Genomic DNA, 24,755 nt, shown 5'->3' with positions numbered 1-24,755 from the left:
ACATTGTTCTGCTGCAGTCAATGGACTAAACCAGAGAAGAAGAAAACAGACTTTACCATGAAGATCCTCAGTGTGGATCAGTATAATATCAGCCTGATGTCTGCAGTTTAGTGTCAGCACAACTTTCACATCATATTCATCTCAGCACAACTAAAACATGCTGACTGACCTCAGAGTTTCAAGTCCACATCCTGGACTCTCCAGGAAACCACACAGATGCTTCACTCCTGAATCCTGCAGCTTGTTGTTGGAGCTCAGGTCCAGCTCTCTCAGATGGGAGGGGTTGGACTTCAGTGCTGCTGCCAGATAATCACAGCTGATCCCTGACAAACCACAGCGACTCAATCTGTATAAAGAATGAAAGATGTAAGTTTATTAGACAAAGTGTGAGCTTGAAATCATTCAGTGTTTCATCATCTGTTCAGAGCTGAAGAAGGTTCAGAATGTAGAAGTTTAGAAAATGGAAACTCCAAACAGCTGAAGCCAACAGGAAGCAGCTTCAAACAAACACAACAAGAGAAAAAACTCTGAATGTTTCACATTAAAGTCGTACATTTATCATAAAAACAGGACAAAGACTTGAAAAAGTCGTGTTTTTCCTTCCAGGAACCACAAGGCTTCACTTTTAAAGGTGAAGTGTGAAAGAAATGGACATATTTGAAGTCCAACACCTTTTTCCAGTCACATTATTAAAGCAGACAAACTACAAGCTCATTTTCATTCCAACAAGTCATCTTCTGACCTGGACTAACAACACTGGTCTCTATGTGCAGCTGGCTGTGAGACCAGTGCTCAGGGAGCGTCTACAAAGTGCAACACTGAAAGAACATCACACACTAATTTGCTTCCAGCACTTCCACACAAACATCTACTGTCATTATTTTCACCAAACTCTGTGGATCCTTTATTGCAAATTCAAATGGGATCAAATGGTCAGACAAAAGAGGGTTATGAGGAAATATGATGAAATGTTGTGTATTAGCAGCAAGTTATTGAATCATTTTCCTCAGAAACCAAACAAAATGATTGACAAACATGTTTTTACAAACTCAGTGTTGGACTTGGATCAGCAGGATAAGCTGATGTTTAAAGGCATTTGAGTCTCGCTGTATGAGAGTCCAGTTATTACTCAATATTTATGGATGATGTTCTTTCTGTGTTGCACTTTGTAGACGCTCCCTGAGCCTCACAGCCAGCTGCACATGGACCAGCTGACATTACCCAGCATTAGAGGTGGGTGTAAAAAAATGGATTTTCCTATTTAAATGGTTTTAATTTGAATAAAGCGATGTTGATTCATTCAATCCTGAATCAATTTTTAATATAAATGTATTTTGCCAGAATCTCAGGTTAAAGCTCCCAAAAGTATTTCAACAACAAACAAACAGATAAAACAGTAAATGAGAGCAGCTAAACACACAAAGATGGAAACACAGAGCGTGGATCGTTCACTCGACGGCACGTACACGGACACGCCGTCGGGGCTGAAAGTGGACAGCTCACAGATCCTGAAGCTGCAGGTTTCATCTGTCTCCAACCAAAACTGACTGAACCAGCAGCAGAAGAAGATCCAAACTACGCTTTACGTTTGATGAACATCGTCATGAATTCTCTCTGACTTTGACGTTTACTTCCTGCACAGCTCTCTCTCTCTCAGTGTACTTCAAGAACAGTTTACCTTCAAAAATCTGTTTCCTGCATTATTCACTGCTTATTACGCACCAGTCTGCTGTTGTGTTCACTGCTGTCGGCCTCTGAAAACAAAGCCTCATTTCTGCTGTTCAATACTGAAGAAATGTAAACCTTTTAAAATGATGACAGATTACAAACTCTCAGCTGTGTCTGTAATCAAACCTCTGTAACTTTGCTTCACTTCAGCAGCATCAGCTCATGTTCACATGTTGATTCATGGTTTGCTTCAGTTTTTGATGGACTGCAGAATATTTTGAAGGTTATCTGCTATAAAAAGCCAGAACAGGAAAATCTGCTTCATGTGTTTCTGTTTGATCCTCAGTGACTTTGACACAAAGGCCTCTGCTGTGATGATCACACCTCTGATCAAGTCTCACAGTGTCAGCTTTGTTTTTATACATATGGATATGTGCTGATAAATGATCAGAGTTATAATATTTCCCACTGCCTGCTGTGTGCCGTGACCTTTGACCTGCTAAAGACAGTCAGCTGTGGATTATTCATTGTTGTGTCTGATACTTAGAACTGTGAGGAAGAACACTACACAGTTAATCAGGGTCCCCTCTCTCTGAATCAGGAAAGGTGGGCAGGCCGCGTGTGGGCCGCGGGCCATACGTTGAGTCTCACTGTTTGAAATGTGAACATTGTTCTGCTGCAGTCAATGGACTAAACCAGAGAAGAAGAAAACAGACTTTACCATGAAGATCCTCAGTGTGGATCAGTATAATATCAGCCTGATGTCTGCAGTTTAGTGTCAGCACAACTTTCACATCATATTCATCTCAGCACAACTAAAACATGCTGACTGACCCCAGAGTTTCAAGTCCACATCCTGGACTCTCCAGGAAACCACACAGATGCTTCACTCCTGAATCCTGCAGGTTTTTGTTGTATCTCAGGTCCAGCTCTCTCAGATGGGAGGGGTTGGACTTCAGTGCTGCTGCCAGATAATCACAGCTGATCTCTGACAAACCACAGCCCCTCAATCTGTATAAAGAATGAAAGATGTAAGTTTATTAGACAAAGTGTGAGCTTGAAATCATTCAGTGTTTCATCATCTGTTCAGAGCTGAAGAAGGTTCAGAATGTAGAAGTTTAGAAAATGGAAACTCCAAACAGCTGAAGCCAACAGGAAGCAGCTTCAAACAAACACAACAAGAGAAAAAACTCTGAATGTTTCACATTAAAGTCGTACATTTATCATAAAAACAGGACAAAGACTTGAAAAAGTCGTGTTTTTCCTTCCAGGAACCATAAGGCTTCACTTTTAAAGGTGAAGTGTGAAAGAAATGGACATATTTGAAGTCCAACACCTTTTTCCAGTCACATTATTAAAGCAGACAAACTACAAGCTCATTTTCATTCCAACAAGTCATCTTCTGACCTGGACTAACAACACTGGTCTCTATGTGCAGCTGGCTGTGAGACCAGTGCTCAGGGAGCATCTACAAAGTGCAACACTGAAAGAACATCACACACTAATTTGCTTCCATCATCCAACCTGAAGAGGAAACAGAGACGCCTCCCCTTCAAAGTAAAAGCTGCTCCTTTTGGACACAGTATCAAAGAAAGTCTACAGTATAACACAGAAAAGACAGAAAAAAGTTTTGGTTGTTTTTAAATTGTGCAGAAGTGAAACTACACTAAGCTCAATTATGTGACAGACATTTCATCCCATGTCAGTTTGGCCTCATCCTGGGCCGGATTATCCAGCACACACTCTGACCACAGGCCCAGGGGCCACGCACAGCTGGGCTCCATCCAAGAGACAGCAAACAAACCAACACAATAATAAAAAGCACCATGTGATCTTCTTACATCTTCAAGACAAACATAGTAAAAACATGAGCATATTTGTTTCCTGATAAAATGATGTGACAGGTAGAACAGAGTAAAGTGGTGGTGTTACAGCCTTTCTCCCCTCTGCTGCCGAGGCTGTTAGTCTCTCCCAAACTCAGCTACAGGACTTCCAAATGAATGAAAGCAGCAGAAGTGGCTTTACAAAGGAAAGAGGAAGAGGAGAAGAAGAGGAGAGGGAGGCCACCCTGACCATCACCCCAGCTGAAAACATCACACTTCCATTAAAGTTGGTGAGAAAATGTTGAGCAGGATGAGCTGCTGGCTAATCTGGAGGCTGTAGCAGCAGCTCACAGTCACAGTGGGTTTCCACTCATGAAAAAGCTCTGGCTGCTTCATTTCTCATCTCATATCAGAGACTTTAAAGCTTCACTGAAGCTGTACTGTGATGCTTCCATATCCCAGTGAGGCCTCCATAATGATTTCAGCTGTTCTGTACACACACTGTGTGCCCTGTATGGCTCAAAGTCTCTGCAGCCTGTTTTTATCTGCTATCATCAGATCTTCATCATCCTCATTCACATCCCTCACACACTCTACAGCCTCATCAGCACTGACTTCATCTTCACTGACTGATGGAGCACAACATGAACCTGTGGAGGCTGAAACACTGTCCTGTCAAACATCTCCCCGTCACCACTCCACTTCTGTCAGCCTTTAAATGAACCCTGCTCAAGTCTGTCACTTCTGTTTGGAGCCAAACGACGTTAAAGATTACGCCACTACATTCTTGTCTAGAAAATATTAAAGTGTATTTGGTGACACACAAAAAAGGGTAAAAGTATAGTTTGGGTCCACACATGTCCAAACCCTGGTGTGTAGGCCTACTTAGTATTGAGAAAAGCCCACTAAAAGAACGCCCACCAGACCAAAGCAATGGTGTTGACTTGATCAGCATTAACCCCGCCCCCTGACTTTGATGGGTGAAGCTGACAAATAAAATGTATTTATGAACAGCGATGCAGGGCCAGGAGTAGCAACGTGAATTAAATAAATACATCATTAAATAATTCATTAAATGTGTCAGTAAAATAATCAAAATAGAAAACAAACCAATAATTGATTAAATATGTAATTAACTAATTAGAATTGTACATAAATAAATAATGAATTATTTTAAATGAAATTAACCGATAATTCATTATCAATATATTTTTTTAATTAATTACTGAAATAAATAATTCATTAGTGATGTATTTATTTAATAAACCATAAAATTATTGCCAGTTTACTCAAAATAAATTTAAGACATCAATATTAAAGGTTAAATTATGATAATGAACACATGCAACTATAACTGATGACATAAGAATTTGGATTTTTAAGCTAAAGCGAAGCTGCTGACTCACTTGGCATGTTACTCTCAAATCCTCCCTAATAACAATAACATAATTACACTTTAGCCACAAGAGGGCAGCAGCATTAATACAAGTCACGTGTATATAAAGGTACAGTGATTATATTACAGTGATTTTGACAAAAACAAAACAGAGGTTCATGGCAGTGTGTTTTCCATAACATACCAACCAAATTAAATAATAAAAACTTCATAACTTACAGAGCTTTTTTAGAGGCTTTGACCACTGGCAGCAGCCTCAGAAGAGCCTTCTCTGAAGCAAAGTATTTCTTCAGGTCAAAAACATCCAGATCTTTTTCTGATGACAGTAAGATGAAGACCAGAGCTGACCACTGAGCAGGAGACAGTTTATCTGTGGAGAGACGTCCTGAACTCAGGGACTGTTGGATCTCCTCCACTAGAGAACGATCATTCAGTTCATTCAGACAGTGAAACAGATTGATGCTTTTCTCTGCAGACAGATTCTCACTGAGCTTCTCCTTGATGTACTGAACTGCTTCCTGATTGGTCTGTGAGCTACTTCCTGTCTGTGTCAGCAGACCTCGTAGGAGAGTCTGATTGGTCTGCATTGAAAGACCCAGGAGGAATCTGAGGAACAAGTCCAGGTGTCCATTTGGACTCTGTAAGGCCTTGTTCACAGCACTCTGGTGGAGAGATTGGAGTTTTGGTTTATCAAATAATTTAGACCACATTGACCTTGTTTGTTGTTCTTCCAGCAGATTGAGTCCAGAGTTGATGAAGGTCAGGTGGACATGAAGAGCAGCCAGAAACTCCTGAACACTGAGATGAACAAAGCAGAACACCTTGTCCTGGTACAGTTGTTTCTCCTCTTTAAAGATCTGTGTGAACACTCCTGAGTACACTGAGGCTGCTCTGATATCGATGCCACACTCTGTCAGGTCTGATTCATAGAAGATCAGGTTTCCTTTCTGCAGCTGATCAAAAGCCAGTTTTCCCAGAGACTCAATCATCTTCCTGCTCTCTGGACTCCAGTGTGGATCTGTCTCAGCTCCTCCATCATATTTGATCCTCTTGACTTTGGCCTGAACCACCAGGAAGTGGATGTACATCTCAGTCAGGGTCTTGGGCAGCTCTCCTCCCTCTCTGGTTTCCAGCACATCCTCCAGAACTGTAGCAGTGATCCAGCAGAAGACTGGGATGTGACACATGATGTGGAGGCTTCGAGCTTTCTTGATGTGGGAGATGATCCTGCTGGCCTGCTCCTCATCTCTGAATCTCTTCCTGAAGTACTCCTCCTTCTGTGGGTCAGTGAACCCTCTGACCTCTGTCACCATGTCGACACACTGAGGAGGGATCTGATTGGCTGCTGCAGGTCGTGTTGTTATCCAAAGGCGAGCAGAAGGGAGCAGGTTCCCTCTGATGAGGTTTGTCAGCAGCTCATCCAATGAGGTGGACTTTCTTGTTTCAGTCAGGATTTTAGTTTTGTTGAAGTCCAAATTAAGTCGACACTCATCCAGACCATCAAGTATGAACACAACCTGGAAGTCTTCAAGCCTGCAGATTCCTGATTCGTTAGTTTGATTAAAGAAGTGATGAACAAGTTCCACCAAGCTGAACTTTTCCTCTTTCAGCACATTCAGCTCTCTGAAAGTGAATGGAAATATGAACTGGATGTCCTGGTTGGCTTTGTCTTCAGCCCAGTCCAGGCTGTATTTCTGTGTTAAGACTGTTTTCCCAATGCCAGCCACTCCCTTTGTCAGCACTGTTCTGATTGGTTCGTCTCTTCCAGGTGAGGCTTTAAAGATGTCTTCTTGTCTGATTGTTGTTTCTGGTCTGTCTGGTTTCCTGGATGCTGTTTCAATCTGTCTGACCTCATGTTCCTCATTGACCTCTGCAGTCCCTCCCTCTGTGATGTAGAGCTCTGTGTAGATCTGATTCAGGAGGGTTGGGCTTCCTGCTTTAGCGATGCCCTCAAACACACACTGGTACTTCTTCTTCAGTTGGGCTTTAAGTTCTCGTTTACAGAGTGAAGCAAATATTTCTGAAGGTAAGAAATTTAGAAAAAAATATTATATAATAAATATCATAGCCTTTCAGTACCCTGAAAGGATGAATGTCTATTGGTCCATTTCTTGAGCTATTAGGAAAGATCAATATTCAGTCTTTAGAGAAATTCTCTTACTGCTCTGCAGATGGTCAGCCATCTCATGCTGCTTAAGTCTCCTCAAGAAGTGGAGTGTGATCTTCAGAAATGCTTCTCTGCAGCTCTTTCTTTCATCTTCATCCTCTCCTTCAAACATCTCCTCATCCTCCATCTGGCTCTTTAAAGTTTCTGGGTGATCTGGACCCAGAACCTTCTGGATCTTCTTCAGCTCGTTCTTCACAAACATGGTGATGTTGTCCTCCAGCCGCTGGAAAAGAAGACTATATGAATTACCCAGTGGTAAATGGACTGGTTCTTATATAGCTCTCTTTGATACTCTGTGCACACAAAGCATTTTATACAACATGCCTCATTCAACCAAGCACATTGTTCTATGCTTAAATACTTTCTTTCACACTCTGATGGATGCATCAGAGGGCAGCTTGGGTTTAGTACGTTACCCAGTACATTTGCCAGCCAGGGTTTGATTCACAAACCTTCTGACTAGTAGCTGACCTGCTCCCCTCCTGAGCTACAGTCACCCCAATCTGACTGAAATCATGGAGCCCAAACTCTGATTTATGTTGGACACACTGACAATCCTCTGGTCCACAAAGTGCAGCATAGAGGTGACTGAAAAGAACAAATGTAAACATAGTACTACAAACCATAACCACAGAGTCCAGGTGTGTTTGATGCTGCTGTGCAGACTGACCAGTGGAAACCTCTGCTCTCTGCTGGTCCACTCTGTGGAGGAGTAATGTATATTAGCTCATGTTATGTCTGTCCACACACAGACACAAGCTAAAGGTCCATGAAGTGATGTTTGGATGGGTTCAGTCAATCAGATGACTGTCATGGTGGAGCTTTGCTAGTCCTGCTGATCCCACTGAGAATTAACAACTCAGTTTCCAGATGTCTGTAGTTTTCTGCTCAGTTTCTTTAGTCCCAACAGCTCTTACCATCTCCTGCATAAAGCTTTCCCTCCATGCTCAGATGCCCTGGAACAAGGTGCTCTCTTTATATCAGTGACTGGTTTAAAGGGACAACTTGCAGTGCTCGCCAAACTTTGTGTCAGCAAAAGTAGTTCTAATGTTTCTTACATTTTTACATTTTTACACACACAAATCAATGAACGCAAAAACATAAACTTTTCAGACATTTTGTTTTACAATGTTACAAAACTCAGTTCACAACTACACAGTCTGATTTACAAGTACAAAATATTGATGACCACAGTTTGAGCCGATGTATGTCCCGAGTCTGTGGACTCAGTGGTTTTGTTTTGATTGTTCTTGTCTTTTGTTACAATTTCATTCTGATTAAGATTTTCTAATTCTGAGGTTTTGGTTTCTGTGTTCCCTCTGTACTGTGTTAGTATTGTGTCTCTGTGTTCACTTCCTGTTTTATTTTGACAGTGCCATGTCCTACGTTAGTGTGTCTACTTTTGCTTCCCCTTGTCTGGTTATGTCCAATGAATCCTGCTGTGTCTCCCTTTTCTCATTCCCTGATGGCTCTTTTGTGTATATGAGCCCTTTGTTTTCTCCTGCTTGTTGCTGGTTCGTCTGTGTTGTCTCCCCGTGTCTCCGTTTAAGGTTTCAGGTTAGTTTTTTAGTTTTTCAGTAGAGGTTATCTTAGCTTCTGCACAGGCCATCTCCACTGCACTTCACCGTTTCAATAAAGCTCACTCACGTCACAGCAGTGTCGGCATCTTGGGTCCTTCATTAAATTCAACATGGCTCGCCCCGCTAGCCGTGACATAAGATGTGAAAACAATATCCAAAAAACATGAGAGACAAACAGGGAATAGTTTTAAGGTGCAGGGCCAACAAACTGAGTCTAGAAATAAACTCAGAGTTGATTGAATTAGCATTTTGAATTGGCTGATCTGAGTTACTTCAATCAAGTCTATGTTCACTTTGAGTTAAGATTATACGTGATTGATGTAAAAGAAAAAAGCCATCATCAGCAACTGATTCTGATTTAGCAGGTTTTCAAATCTAAACGGTACCCATCCCTAGCTGGCTGTAGTTAAACCTTTACTTAAAAAGCATTTCTAGACCCAGGTGTCTCGCTTTTTATGCACTGAGGCGCACGGCTTATCTACCGAGCAGCGCAGCGTTACAGTGAACAACACAGGAAAATGATCGGAGATGCCCAATATTTCAGTGATGCACACATCCAGCCCGTGGGAAAGCTCCAAGTCTAGTGTGTGACCTTTTTCATGCGTGGGACCAGTAACCCACTGGGTCAAGTTAAAAGAGTCAATAATATTTAAAAAGTCCTTGACCAGAAGTTTAAAGTCACAGCAGACATGGATGTTGAAATCACCAAGGCAGCCTCATCAGAAGACATAGCACACCCAGCTCTATCTGTCCATGAAGCCAGATAACACACACCAATTAGTTAAACTGCAGGAATGTCTTAAAGACATAAAGACCTGGATGGCCGCTAACTTTCTGCTTCTTCATTCAGATCAAACTGAGGTTATTGTACTCGGCCCTGAAAAGCCTAGAAATATGGTCTCTAAGCAGATTCTTACTCTGGATGGCATTACCTTGGCCTCCAGTAACACTGTGAGGAACCTTGGAGTCATTTTTGACCAGGACATGTCCTTCAACGCACATATTAAACAAATATGTAAGACTGCTTTCTTCCATTTGTGCAACATCTCTAAAGTTAGAAATATCCTGTCTCAGAGTGACGCTGAAAAACTAGTTCATGCATTTATTACTTCCAGGCTGGACTACTGTAATTCATTATTATCAGGATGTCCAAAAAACTCACTGAAAAGCCTTCAGCTAATCCAAAATGCTGCAGCAAGAGTCCTGACAGGGACTAGACAGAGAGAGCAGATTTCTCCTGTTTTGGCTTCCCTTCATTGGCTTCCTGTTAAATCCAGAATTCAAAATCCTGCTCCTCACATACAAGGTCTTAAATAATCAGGCCCCATCTTATCTTAATGACCTTGTAGTACCATATCACCCTATTAGAGCACTTCGCTCTCGCTCTGCAGGCCTACTTGTTGTTCCTAGAGTATTTAAAAGTAGAATGGGAGGCAGAGCCTTCAGTTTTCAGGCCCCTCTTCTGTGGAACCAGCTTCCAGTTTGGATTCAGGAGACAGACACTATCTCTACTTTCAAGATTAGGCTTCAAATTGTCTTCTAACTTAACGATTAAGTCCCTGTATTCCACCGTTATATGGAAATCAGCTATTATAACTTGTGTCAAATCTACTTGTACCTCACAGTTTTCTAAGTACACAGAGAGCAGTAAACCTCAGAGCAGCAGCACATCAGACTGTGTGCAAAAAATCTAGAAGAGAAAATATTTTGACCCATTTCTAAATGATTCTTGTGACCATGCTGCACCACAACACCTGATCTCTGGTTTCCTCACCTCTTCAATCCCACTTTAATACTTGACTAAACTCATTTTCCTGTTTAGGTGTTGAGGCAAAGCCGCCCATCTACAATGCAGGCAACAGCAAACGGAGCTATTTTTGATTCCCTTTGGGTTTTTTCTACTTTTGTGCTACAAAATGTTCAAGCTGATTAAATTCATTAGAATAAAAGTTCAGATAATTTTCTCATATTAATGTTGGAGGTAGAAATTCAGGTAACTTTGCACAAAAACTGGCAGAAATTTCCTTCAAAGATGCAGTTTTTACTTTAATACTGTGAGTACATTTCAGAGCCTGGACTCTTTTACCTTTACTTGAGTAAAGAAGTTGAATCAGTATTTCAGCTTTAAGAGGGTATTTTAACACAAACATCAGTCCTTCTACTTCAGTATGTTTGACACTTTGTTTAATCATCATTTTTAATGATCAAATATAATAATTTTTGTTATTTGTGGAGTTTAAATGTCCTTGACAGAGACAGATGATGATCATTATCCTGCACTGTGGTCTCAGGTTTGGTTGAGCTAGCACAAAGAATGGCTATGTTGAACTTCCTCCTGGGATCTACACTAAGAAGTGAGTCCAACATTAGCAGGGTCTCTTTCCTTTATCTGGATTCACTTTAGCATTCACAGTCACGTGAAGCTTGTTATTAACTCGATAAGTCAACCCAGGGTTTCAGCTGAGCGCTCACATGAAACACATGGTGTTGGCAGCATCTGATCAATCATATTCATGGAGACGTGTATCAGCAACAGAGCAGCTGAGTTTGCAGAAGGAAGTCAAACTAAACCACAGGAACAATAGGAGGAGATTACACACATAATAAAATACTAGCAGTAACACAGCTGCTGCAGACAAATCAGTCGTGTGATCGTGTGTGAGAGGAGAAGGACTGTAAAGGAGTTTGGTGTTAAAAGCTCTGTATGAATGTGGGAGACTTTGAAGGGCTTTAAAAAGGCCAATATAAAATAAAAGGCAGCAAAATTGCTGAGTGTGAAAGTCACCAGACTTATCAGACCTCTGTGATTAAGACCTGTAAGAACACCTGTTTGTACTTGTTGGCATTATATCAAACACACACGTATATTAAGCCTTTGTTTGAACTCTGGTTGAATTTGTTACTTTCAGACTGTGAAACATCACAGAGGCTGCAGCTGCAGATCTTTTATTCACCTGGAAATTTACTTTAAATGTTAGATGGAAAATGTATTGCTCAGTTTAACCAAAGTAAGAACAATAATCCATAAACCTTCATAAAGACAAACATCTCCCAGAACATTGAGCTGCTGAAGTGTCACTGAAGGGAAAAACTATTTGTCCTCCTCCATCCAGCAACACCTGAAACACCTGAGTGGAAGCTCCTCCCTACACTGTGTTTGAAGCAAAGCACAAAGGAGACACCTGCTGGAGCAGCTGGAGTCCTACAGACACTCAGCCTCTTCACTACACAAACACCTCCTACAACATCCACTCTTTCCACTCTGACTGCTGTGTTTGTGGAAACACTCCAACACACACCGCTTCACACACCAACATAGAAATGTGTGTGAAAAAGAGCTGAGCTGATATTAAACATGAGCATTTATTCAAAAATACAGAGTCAGGAACAACATCTAGACACACATTACCTCTCAGCAGCAGAAGAACAGCCTTTAAAGTCTATAACAGCACCCATCGACACGTTGCTCTTTAAGGAAACACAGCTGGGTTCAGGTCCAGGAGATTCTGGCCTCTTATTGATCCTAAAAGAAAAACAATAAATGTCACAGCTTCATGAGACAGGAAGGAAAAACTGGAAATATTAAATTAAAGACATGATGAACAATCGGAAACTCATAAAAATAATGTACTTACTCTTTGTCACATAACAGTCTTTTGTTAAAGTTTAAAGCAGCATCCTTCGAGTCGTTGCTCTTTAAGGAAACACAGCTGGGTTCAGGTCCAGGCTCTGGATTAGTTTCAGGGTTATGTCCAGCTGAGCCTGGTACGCCCCACAGCTCTGGGCTTTAAAACAACACACACAGAGGTATGAGTGTGAATAATGATGGAGCAGTGATGTGAGTGCTGAGCTGTGACATGGAGAAGAGTCATGGACAGTTAGAGATGGTCATCTCACCTCTGAGCTTTGGTCTGGCTCTCATGTTCCCCACACAGAGTGCTTTTAGAGGGAGGGACTCCCTCCTCTCTGTCCTCACACTGATCCATGCTGCTCAATTCACATCAGCTCACACACACTTTCTACCTTCACCTGCAGAGGAAACACAAATCATTCATGTGCACATCAACTGAAATCCTCCTTTCCACCATGTGTGTCCAAATATCTGCTGAATCCAGTCAGACAGCAGTGTGAGGCAGAGGAAACGGCCATCAGCTGCTCTACTTCTACTATCAGTCCACTCGATCGAGCCATGAAGCACACATGATGCATTCACTGACACACACTGATTCACTGTGACTGGAAGTTTAACTACATTAAGCCTCCACTCATCTACATTGTACTTACAACCCATTGCCCCCCATCTCCCACCCCCATCAACCTCCTGGGGCCAGGAATGACTGGAACTGAATTGGAAACGGGCGTAATCAAACATAAATCTGTTATTCTTATCCAACCTGTCTGCCTGGACACAGTCTGCTGACCGATCATGGAGCCTATGATTCGCTTGGACAACAACTTCATGAATGTGGAAATGAAACTGAGTGTCAGCTGAGTGTCGAGCAGAAGAGGAATCAGAGAAAAGTGACAGAGCTGCTGACTTTACAAAGAAAACTAAAACCATGTTGAAGAGATTAAACAGATAATACAAGCTAACAACAACACAGCTGCTGCTGCAGACAAAACACATGTATGAGTGTGTGACAGGAAAAGCACTGAACAGAAGTTTACTATTAAAAATGCAGCATGTTGTAAAAAGTTTGGTCAGTGAGACTGAAAAATAGCTGCATAAGTTACTATTGTGAACAAACCCCTATAAGAACCCTGATATTACCTGAATAAGATCAAATCCTGATACGTAGTGCAGACCTTGGTAAGAGATACGGTCCAACTGGAATATAAACCTTTGGTGTGTTTAATCCAGTCAGTCTCTGAGTAACTCCACTCCTCTGCTTTCTGTTGGAAGAGAAACGAAAGTTTGTAGCACGATCCTTTTCCTCAGAGGCCTGTGTTGAATTTATATTACATCTAAGATAAAAAATAATTCACAGAGTCTGCTCTGTCCTCCTGTCCTCCCTGCAGTCTCTGTGAGCTCCGCAGAGTGATTATAAAGACCCGGAGCTCAGAGTTTCAAGTGTGAGCCACGCCTGCCACCCGTTATCTGCCAGGATTGCGCTTCAACGCTAAGTTTTACGGTAGTGCTGCTTCTTATCCCTTTTTGCTGATCACACGCATAACAACACACATGATTTTCAGGAAGTTAACAGAAATAAAGCCCCAGTGTCATTTGTTTTTCACTCAAGTTGTCTTTTCTTCTTAATTTTTCTGGTAATGCTTCTTCATTCATGATTCATTCAAATCTAAAATAACTTCAAAAAATGAAAAATATTTCTGAAAATCATCTTTTATAGTTGAAATTCAGTTGTCATTTGGCTCAGCTGTTCTTTCATGCATCCATAGTTTCACCTCAAACTGCTGCTTGAGACACGAGAAATTAAAGAACAACTCTGTTCAAACGGAGAAACTTTGAAGGAACTCAATAATGTCATTTAAATGGTTTCAGGTAGGTGTATGAAGGTTCTGTATTAAATCATATATGATAGTTGATATGAAAGTCTGAATAGATTCATCTTCTTGGACACCCACACTGCATAATTCTGTAGAAATGAAATTAGTCATTTCTAATCAATTTCAACATCAAATATCATAACATTGCATCAAAATGCGTAAAAATGATTCTTGATAGCTGACCTTAAAGTCTCTGTGCATTCTTCCTCTGGGTTACCTTCTCTATATATTTGCAGTTTAACCACCAAAAGCTGCAAGGTTTCAGATAAATAAAAGGAGCGTTCTACTCAAATTTAATAAGATTAATTTAATAAACAATAGAAAAAAAACTTTGACAGTTAAATTCTCAACAAACTCCTCTTCTGTCTGTAGCTCAGGAGTTAGAGCAGGGCCCTGTTTCAGGAAGCCGGTTTAGTGCAAACTCTGAGTAAGTATACCCTGAGTTAACGAAAACTCTGGGTTTTCGGTTTCACAAAGCGAGTTCAGCTGCAGCCTGAGTGAGTCACTATGACGACACACGCCGTGAAGCTAACCTGCCCCCTAGCAGGTTTACCACAACTAACCCTGACTGTCTCCGCCCCTTTGTCGGAAACCTGACAGTAGGAAGTCTCAGACATGGCGTGCTCCTTCCTTGAAGAGCCGGTAGATATCGAAGCCCAAATTCTCCGCAGAGCTCTCCGCCGGGAGAGAGTGATTAGAGCGCGTTTGGACATCTTATCATTACCTGATGATTTCCTGTGCGAACGTTACCGTTTCTCAGCACAATCTATAATTTATTTGGATAACATCCTCAGGCCATATATTACGCATGTGACACATCGCGGACATGCTCTCAGTTCTGTACATATTATTTGTATTGCACTTCGGTTTTTTGCAAACGGGAGCTTTCTGTATAATATTGGTGACGCTGAGCACGTTTCCAAGGCTACCGTCTGTCGGGCAGTCAGGAATGTTACAGTTGCACTGAAACGTCTCCTGTACTCGTTTGTGGTGTTCCCCGGTCATAGACCCACAAGATTTATCAAAGAGGGATGCCACAAAATTGCAGGTATCAGGATGACCAAAACTTAATTTATGATGTGGTGATACTTGAACTACTACTTAAATTTTACATTTATTTTCAGGGTTCCCAGGCGTGATTGGCTGTATAGATGGTACTCACGTTCCAATTATTGCTCCTTCAGTAAATGAAGGAGACTATGTGAACAGGAAGTCTTTCCACAGCATTAATGTACAGGTACATAGTTCCCTGTAGCATTTCAAACTAACAAATTATTTCATCATAGTAATGGATGCTAATTTGTGTTCTCTGCACTGTGAAGATCATATATGATGCTGCCAACATTATCACAAATGTGGAAGCCAAGTGGCCAGGCTCTGTCCATGACTCACAAATATTCCGTGAATGTACACTGAGCACAAAATTTGGACATGGTGAGTTGAAAATACTTTAAAATATATAAAGACCAATTGCTTCAGGGACATTTGAACTGAAGTGTATCCTTCTGTCTTAGGAGAGTTCACTGGCTACTTGCTTGGTGATAGGGGGTATCCATGTTTACCCTATTTGCTTACCCCTTACTCTGACCCTGAACCGGGCCCACAGCAGCGATATAATCTGGCTAATTGCAGGACAAGAGCCAGAGTTGAAATGACTATCGGAATGCTTAAGGCCCGGTTCCAGTGCCTGCAAAGACTCAGGGTCACCCCAGAAAGGGCATGTGACATTATTGTGGCATGTGTGATTCTTCACAACATTGCCACAATTAGAGGAGAACACTGTCCTTCTGAACCAAACATCAGCAGTGATCCAAACCATGAACATCCTGACCCTCCCACGGACATACAAGATGGAAGAGCAGTCAGAGACACCATATGTCACAATCATTTCTTTTGACCCATCACCTCAACATGTTGAAAGAAGAATAAACAGATTTTTTGTTCAACTGGCTTTATTGGTCGCCTGTGTTTCCTGTACACAAAGTATTAAAAGATGTACACCTCATAAAGTGTCTCTGTTGCTTCCTCCTCTGTAACAGCTGTCAATGTTTCTTCATTATTTTCCTGTAGTAAAGAAATAAACAACATTGCTGTTCTACTGTAAACTCATATAATCTGTGGAGTATTACTCACAACTGCATGTTGGTCTGGCTCAACAGGAGGCTGCACCAGATGCAGTACACCATCACCATCAACTGATAGAATATGAGGTTTATACAGGTCACTTATAACTTACAAGGGACCAAATGGCAATTAACAAACATACCAAGCACCTTACACTTCATTGTCATTATGCTCTCAAAGACAACCAAGACTGAGGGAAGGCAAAATCAGTAGGAAAATAACTTCACTACAAAATAATCCATTATGGTAAAGAGTTTATCAAATGAATGAGTAGCACTGCAAAGGTGACTGTGAAGAAAGGATGTATGCACATCATGTATTATTTTGAATTTACCCCCTATGTAGGCACTTGTGTCTTGCGGGGTTATTGACTCAGAGGATGTCCCCGCAGAGATGCCTTCGGCCACAGGGCGCCCACTGTTTTGGCTGAGGGCCAACTGCTCAGCCTCTGTGAGTGGTGGTGGTGGAGGACCCCCACCTGTTTTTCGGGCCTCCGCTTTTTTTCTGTTGGCTATAACGGGTCACATTTGAGCATACAGAGTAAGCAAATATGTACTTGTAATGTGCTCAGATAATTTCAATAAGTGCTTACAGACAGAAAATTAATGTAGCCTCTAACTGCAATTGATTTACATCGGACAAACAGACCAAGCACTATGGCTCATAATACAATTACACCTTACCTGTTTGGACTATATTTTTATATTTCATTTTTACTTGCTGCCAGGAACGTTTGGGGCCTGTTGGGTTGCACCTGCGCTCACATCACGTCACAAAATAAAATGTATAAAATAACAAATAAAATAACATATGATAAAATAACGTGTTAAATGGGTGGAAATCCCTCGATCAATGTTTAAATTAACACTCACGCATTGACTCTGTCGGCTATGTTTTGCCATGCATGCTCACTTTCTTTTGCAGCTGTGGCTGTGTTACTTTTTTCCGCGGAATTTGCATGTTATCGGCATATGCTGCCATCAGCATTTCGGCCTCAAGCGCTGTGAAATACATTGACCGCGCCTTCTTTCCCTCCGTCTCCATGGTGACTCGCTTAATCTGTGCTCCGCTTATCAGGGCTTTATGTATCCTCGTCCGCGCGCTTCACTTGGGGTTAAAGCAACTCCGCCTTGATTGAACTAATTGTTATCAGCCTTTCTGGAACGGAATATTCCGAGTTGGACAGTTCGGGGTTACTCAACCGTGAGTGTCGTTTTTCACTCTGAGTTTTCCAAACCGGCTTCCTGAAACAGGGCCCAGGTCACGAACTAACTGGAAGGTTGGTTGTTTGATACGAGATACTAACCCCAAGATAGAAAACTCTTCTGCACAGGAAAAGTCCTTGAATGAGTCATTTGTATAAAGCACTTTGAATGCTCCGAGTAGAAAAGCACCATATCAGAACCAGTCTCACCCACTTGTAATGGGTGGGTGGCTGTGGCTCAGGTGGTAGAGCAGATCCGCTACTGATTGGAAGGTTGGTGGTTTGAAATTTGGCTTCCCCAACCTGCATGCCAAATATCCTTGGGCAAGATACTAACCCCAAGTTCCCCTCTGATGATTAGTTTGCACTTGTGTTTAGAAGTGCTTGTGTGAATGAGGCCTGTTGTATAGAGCGCTTTGAGAACTCCAGGAGAGTAGAAAAGCAATATATAAGAATCAGTCCATTTACTACATGTCCGCAAAGTTTCATCTCCAACCACTGCAATACTATTTGTTAGGATCGCTGTTCCCTCCAGGTACTCCGGCTTCCTCCCACCGTCCAAAGACATGCAGCTTGTGGGGATAGGTTAACTGGATAATCCAAATTGCCACTAGGTGTGAATGTGTGAGTGAATGTGAGTATGAATGGTTGTCTGTCCCTGTGTGTTGGCCCTGCGACAGACTGGCGACCTGTCCACGGTGTACCCCGCCTCTCGCCCTATGACAGCTGGGATAGGCTCCAGCGCCCCCGCGACCCTGAAAACTAGAAGCGGAAGTGAATGGATGGATGGAGGATCGCTGTTTTTTTCCTCAGGGTTTTGTGATGCCTTTTTGTTTTTGAGAGTCTTTTGTGTTTTAGTTTGGCTCTTTGTATATAAGGATGGTTAATAGTTTGCTTTAGGATTTACTATATCCCATGTACCCTGTTTTCATATTGTAGTTTGTCTTCTTGGTTTTGTAACACTAAATATCTGCTTTTGTGATCCCTTTCTTAACTTTAGTTATGTCCCTTTGTCTGTCTTGTCTCTCTGTTTGTCTGTCATTGTCTGATTTCCCCATCTGTCATGTTTCCCATTCACTTATATTTTCCTTTCTGTTTTCTACATGTCTGCGTATGTCTCTGTGTATCATTTCCTCTTTTTTATCGTCTCATGTCTCCTGTACTTAGTTTTGAGTTTTACTTCCCCCATTTGGTTAATGATTTGTTCCCATCAGTGTCTCAGTCTCGTCTGCATTTATCTAGCTCATGTTCCCCTGTCCAGTCTTTTCTCCTCTATGTAATTTAACCCTTGTTCTCCATGTTTTCCTGTTTTATTGTTTTAACTGTTGCTTCCTGTGACTATTGTAGTTTTCTCCTGCATCATGTCTCCCACCTGTTGCCTCTCGTCTCATTATCCAGTGTGTATTTATTGTCCCCATCTTCTGCTGTACTTTGTGCTTTCCTTGCTCTGTGTTCCCAAGGTTTTGGGGGCGGTGGTGTGGGATTGATTAAGGAAATGGTTGGGTTAATAGGAATGACCAAAATGAGAAAAATAAATCAACCTTCAATAAGAGAAAGGATTCTAAGAAGGAATATCTTTGATGGATCAGAATTATATAATGGATTATGAACATAATCTTTTGTTAATCATTGTTTATTAACTGAACCTTGTTGAATTTGAGTAGAACTGTTTTTTAATTTGGCAGAAACACGGCAGCAGTTTGAAATGAAACTATCCAGGCTGTAGAGTAGACGAGCAAAGTCAAGAATCCACTGAGATTTTCATGACAATAACTAAGAAGGATTTCTTAAATGAATTGTTGATACGCTGTTATGATAATCCACTGAGCTTATTGAATTTGGGGAGAAATGTCCTTTAATGTGCAATCACACAGTGGGCTGAGATGAAACTGCACACAGTGTGGGTGTCCCAGAAGAGAAATCAGTTAAATATTTTGTGTCAGCTAGTAAGCATGAATTTAAAAAATATTTTTACAGATATCAAATTTGTTCTGCTATATAAACCTGTAACTTATACTAGTCAGGTGGATCATCAACGATCATCAATCAGTGCAGTACCAGCAAAATTCAGACACAGACACACAAACACACACATGCACAATTTTACTGTCTTAACACAGTATCATAAATCTAATTAGAATATGCTATAGTCCTTTAAATACCAATTTAAATATATTTCAAAAATATATTACAGCCTTTTTCAGTCTGTTGAACAAAAATCCCCAAAGAAGAAGAAGCACTACCATAAAACTTTGTGTAAAAGTGCAAGAAAGTTTAAGAGGCTTACAAATGACGGCTCACATAACTGCGGTGTTACAAGTCAACCTCGTTGATATCTGTCATCATGAACAATGCTATGGTTTGTGCTGGAGCGAAGCTGCACACAGCTGATATTATCAGAAAAAAATACATACTGATTCGATTACCTTCACACGCAGATTCACACAAAGACGACCAGCTGCATCAGCGAAGTTTAGAGAACAGACAGTGAAACTTAAAAAAAGGAAACAGACAGATTTGTGGGAATGCTGGGGCTGGGGAACATTAGTAATTAGAAACACAAAATGTTTCTAAGCATTTGTAAATGTTTGTTGGAGGGTTTAGAGGAACTGAATCATTTTGTGTGAAAGTTAAAGTCAAACACACTCTTAGTAGAGAGAGACTGTGTCTGCAGATCAAACAGGTCTCACTGTGATGTCGCTTTAGTCAGACTCTGTCTCTGCTACATTAATGACTGAAAGTTGTCACATTCTTATTTAGTTAATACTCCTTAAACCAGGTGTACACTTTTAGTTTAATACATTATAGATTCTCTGATGAAGAAATACGGTATATATATGCAACCTGATGAAGCGGTATCTAAAATGTTTTTATGTTTGACATACCAAGACTGTTTCACACTGCAGGAGTTGCAGATGATAAAACAAAGACTGTAAAGCGAAGCAGCTTGTTTGCTGTTTATCACTGCCTGTCCATTAGTCAAATTAATATTACTTTTATCAAAAATAATTTCCGCGTCTGTATTTGGTCTTTCTCCATAGTCGCCATACCCAGATAGCAAGGAGACATTGAACAGATGTTGATTTTCCATCTGAACCATCAGAATCGTCAGGATTGAAATGTCAACACAAAACCAATGTTGAAACAACATTGAAATACTGATGAAACCTGACACTGACATTGAAATAACATTGATTCACTGTTGTTCTGTCATCGTTGATTGTTGATCTATTTATAGTTGACAAGGTGACAACAATCACGTTGAAAAACCATCGATTTATGGTTGAGCGGGAAATTAAAGCTGCTACCACTTGGACTATTCCGCAGCACCCCTCTCAGTGGTACATCCCTCCAGGTAACCATTGTCTTGTACAGTAGAGCGGGACATTAGATTTACTCTCAGCGGAATTGACCGGAGAAGGTATCAGTTCATGCACTGCACTGGCCTGCACCACGATTAGTATAAGGTAAGAATGAATGACTTTTGTTCTATTCGTTATTTCCACGGTTGCATTTGAATAACAGTAAAAAAAAAACAAAAAAACTTGTTAATGTAAAGTTTCGGATAAAATGTGGGAGCCCGAAATTGTGTCGACTTTCATCTTACAATCTGGCAACAAATAAATTGCACTGCAAACAAAGTCTATCAACAAAGAAAACATTTCGTTTCATACTTTTCCGTTATATTCCCTTATAAAGCTAGCTTTAACGCTTCAAGGGTTCCTTTGTTCTTGCCGTCGCCTCGGCGCTTGACCCAGACTTTCGCTCTGTAGTTGCTTTTTAGCATAGTACTACAAAAAATTGTAAATCTGTGATTGATAAACGTAAAGGTAACTGTATAAATGTGTTCAATGACTTTGTTACTTTTAATGATTGGAGAGCACCCGCTTCGATTCGCACTCAATTCAAACTTTACGCTGCACGCTCACCTAACTTGCGTTTGCACCTTTTGTCCGCACGTAAACTGCGTTTAGCATTTACGTGTGGACGAGGAAGACGGAGAAAACGCAGCGTCAAAGGTGTGCGCCTATTTTGACGCCACACTGTGCGCCAAGTTTTTGTCTCGGTGCCATGAATTCCTACAATGGCAGACTTAGACAAAATACTGTTAATTTTATTATCTTCAGTGTTTAAATGCTTACATATACGGGTTTGCTTGTAATTGTTGCCTATATACATTTTAAGCTATTATTTATTATTTAGTTCAATCAATAGATCAAGTTTTGTAGTGACTATGAAATATATTGTAATTATCTGTTTCCTGTTTATCCTAGACAGGGCAAAAAAGGACTCCAAATTTAAAAAAAGATAAAAATGAAAGACTGGTGCATTGTGCAGTTTAGCACTGGTGGTACAGAAATAGTCCCTAGATCATGGATAAATGGGGAGAAATTGTCATGGCCTCCATATCCTCCGTGAGACACATTCAGGATCCACGACGCAGTAAAGAGGAGAGTTCATCCTGGTGCAACATGGCTCACCTATGCACCAGTCCGACTTCTAATAAGCCATGGTGGGTATCATCTGGATTGGTATTGTATAAATGTAACAATAACAAGTTTTTCGTGTCTTAATTTATGTCTGGCCATACATTGTGTTTGTACTTCCAGACACATTTCACGAAGCAGAACGCAGTCTTCAGAAATATCTAAGTGAACACTGTGATACGTCTGACCTTCAGTCCGAAGCTGAAACTCAGACCAGTCATAAAAGAAAGCACAAGTAAAACTTTTTTTATTTCACAAACATATCTTTGATTGCTAAGAATTTATGATCTTGTCTTTTATACATATCTGTGGTGCTTGCATACTGCAATATCACCACATAATATAGTCCAAAAAGTGGAAGCTTGTAAACTTTTTATAAATGCAAAGCCGTGTACACTTGTGCACTTCAAAAATTCCTTGTATACTGTACCTTCTTGCACATCTCCGTTTCCTGTGTGTGTTGTTATAAATCAAACTGTAACTTTAGGAAAAAATATTCCAAAAGCACATTTGTAATTACTTATGACCGTTTTCAACTTTTTTTCTTTAGACCAAATCCCCTGTACACATATAGTGACTCAGAGGATGAGCAGCCCACAAAAAAAATGGTTTCCCCAGGCCCCTCGAGTGAAAATACCAGGTAATAAAATACTGTCTAGTGTCTTTGTACATGTCTGTGTGTGACACAAGGAAACGTTTGACAAGTTGTCTGTATTCTTAAATACTTAAAAAAAATATTTCTTTTTCTGTCAGACCTGACGAGAGCTGTTAACGAACTCCGTGAGGAGGTCAGAGCCATCCGCAATACCGGCTGCAATGAATCGGTAGATGCTGGGGTACTGCCTCTGGATTTGCCCTTGCACAACATTGAGGAGCTAAACAATGCAGAGCCAGCTCTTCAATCACAAGAGGCAAATAAGGCAAAGGTAAGTATATAAAGGTTATGTACACTTTGTAACTATAAAGTGTAATAGCTGTCAGATGTGATTTAAATACATAACAACGGCCTGTTGATTAAACACACAAGCACTTGCATACACATTTAAGACATGAGACACGCTAATTCCATCTCTTAAAATGTGTCTATAGGTGAGACGCTTTGCCTTGATTGGAGCCTGACGCAGCAGTTAGGGGCAAACTCTATGTCCGAGTTAGTCTTTGCACAAGCAGTGCAGAAATGGCTCCGATACGCCCCAGATCGTTTGGGTGGTGCAGGACGCACATCATGCAAAAAATTACAAACTTCTGTGAATCATATAAACGTAAATCAGAAACTGTCTTTTAATAAAGTATTTAGCAAACGAAACATGCCTATTGACCCTTTTTTTGTTTATTTTTTTTCTCTGTTACATCACATGCAATGCTTTCTTATTTTAGGATATTAATATTGACATGATACATTGTGAGACATTTGGGGTTTTTTTTATAAAGGGTGTCCAATTTAAGGAATAAGTACAATTATGTGTTTAGGTGGTTGAAGTATTGATGGAAACATGCAGTAGTTTAGTATTGGTTAAAATACCTATAAAGAAAGGTAGATTTCCAGTCATGATTTAACTGTTTTAATAAAAAGCAACTGTGCGAAAGAGGCGGAAAATCAACACCATAGCTCAACAGTGTTTCAATATCAGAATCTGACATTGTTTCAATGTCAGCAGTATTAGAAAATATAACGTTGAATCAACGTCAGGTTTCAACATTGATTCAACATCAAAACCTGACGTTGTTTCAACATTAAAAAAGGGTGCAAGAGTGACGTTAGGTCAACGTCACACTTCAACGTTGGTTCAATGACACAGCCTGATATTGACTCAACATTGTTTCAATGTTTCCTTGCTATCTGGGTAGTCACATCATTGTGGTTTGTTGATGTTTCCCCTCCTTGTGATTCATTCAGTGTTCCCATGTCTGTTTTGCCCCCGGCCCCTGTGTGTCGAGCCGTGTCTCTTAGTTTGTATCCTGTTTTATTTGGACAGACTCGTGTCCTGTGTTCAGTGTGTTCAGTTTTTGCTTTCTCCTGTCTCATCACATCTAATTTGTTCCTGCTGTGTCCTCATGTGTTTTCACTTCTCTTATCATCCCTCTGTGTATATATTGTGTGACTTTCCTTTTGTTCATTGTCAGGTTGTCTGTTTATTATGCGTTATGTGTCGGGGGCTGGATCTGTGACCCAGTATTGAGTTCACTGTGTGTGTTTTTGGAGGTCTTATATTATATTGAATATATGCTTAGTTCTTGTGTTGCCATTATTAGTTAGGATTTAGTTGGGTGTTATTCTAGCTTAGCTTTCCATCTATGTCCCCTTCTGTGAGTCTGTTCTTGTCTTCTGTGGTAATTGTCATGTCTACATCTCTCAGTTTTTTTTCTTGGTTTATTTTGAAAGAGTCTTGTTTCTTTGTTCGTTGTGTTTAGTTTCACTTTAGCCATTGCATCATTATGTTCATTTCAGTCAGCTGTTCCCCCGTGTGTTTCCACTTCCCCTGATCACCTCCTGTCTGTATTTAAGTCCTCTGTCTTTCTTTATTCAGTGTCAGGTCGTCTGCGTTGCCTCCCTTCACGTCTTATTATAGTTGATTCAAAGTTATCACAGTTTTGTCACAGTCAGTTAGTTTTCCTAGTTTGGTTTCAGTTTAGTTTTTGCCACTGCTCATGCTGCTTTCATTTTGTATTCATGTTTATAGCCTAAATAAACGGCTTGCCTTTTTTTTCAAAACTTAGTTCTGCCTCCTTCCCTGTCTGCACTTGGGTCCACTTCATCATCACACCGATGTACCCCACCATGACAGTTATGTCCAAGTTTT

At 40.7% G+C, this 24,755-nt stretch overlaps 2 protein-coding genes and 3 long non-coding RNA genes across 5 annotated transcripts in view; 2 read left to right on the top strand and 3 right to left on the bottom strand.

Moving 5' to 3' along the window:
- The window catches only part of LOC146716390 (ribonuclease inhibitor-like), a 115,950-nt gene extending 111,046 nt beyond the window's left edge, over positions 1-4,904 (bottom strand). Inside the window, exons 1-3 of the mRNA XM_085441304.1 lie at positions 4,898-4,904; positions 4,267-4,282; positions 170-346 (exon numbers count right to left, since the gene is read on the bottom strand). Of these exons, the coding sequence (XP_085297430.1) occupies positions 170-346; positions 4,267-4,282; positions 4,898-4,904 (200 nt within the window). The remainder of the gene's footprint in view (positions 1-169; positions 347-4,266; positions 4,283-4,897) is intronic.
- Positions 4,905-5,102: 198 nt separating this feature from the next.
- On the bottom strand, positions 5,103-7,272 carry LOC146716389 (protein NLRC3-like). The gene is made up of 2 exons (XM_085451813.1): positions 7,049-7,272; positions 5,103-6,907 (listed from the first exon to the last, which is right to left on the bottom strand). The coding sequence occupies exons 1-2, from the start codon at positions 7,254-7,256 to the stop codon at positions 5,103-5,105; spliced, it is 2,013 nt and encodes a 670-aa protein (XP_085307939.1). The 5' UTR covers positions 7,257-7,272.
- Positions 7,273-12,536: 5,264 nt separating this feature from the next.
- Positions 12,537-19,945, bottom strand: LOC146716387 (uncharacterized). The gene is made up of 3 exons (XR_014918979.1): positions 19,894-19,945; positions 13,406-13,527; positions 12,537-12,663 (listed from the first exon to the last, which is right to left on the bottom strand). It is a non-coding gene; the product is annotated as an uncharacterized LOC146716387 (long non-coding RNA).
- On the top strand, positions 15,297-16,090 carry LOC146716388 (uncharacterized). Its single transcript, XR_014918978.1, has 2 exons — positions 15,297-15,376; positions 15,462-16,090. It is a non-coding gene; the product is annotated as an uncharacterized LOC146716388 (long non-coding RNA).
- A 1,346-nt stretch (positions 19,946-21,291) lies between the features above and the next one.
- LOC146716386 (uncharacterized) lies at positions 21,292-23,264 on the top strand. The gene is made up of 4 exons (XR_014919351.1): positions 21,292-21,980; positions 22,078-22,189; positions 22,505-22,594; positions 22,708-23,264. It is a non-coding gene; the product is annotated as an uncharacterized LOC146716386 (long non-coding RNA).
- The last annotated feature ends 1,491 nt before the right edge of the window (positions 23,265-24,755 follow it).

This window comes from Copadichromis virginalis, linkage group LG3 (assembly GCF_057382275.1).
Source record: "Copadichromis virginalis isolate Kocher_CV1m ecotype Utaka linkage group LG3, C_Virginalis_male_GT1.1, whole genome shotgun sequence".
NCBI classification, from domain to species: Eukaryota; Metazoa; Chordata; class Actinopteri; order Cichliformes; family Cichlidae; genus Copadichromis; species Copadichromis virginalis.
The sequence above is the reverse complement of the archived record's forward strand: the minus strand, read 5'-3'. Positions and strand labels throughout refer to the sequence as shown.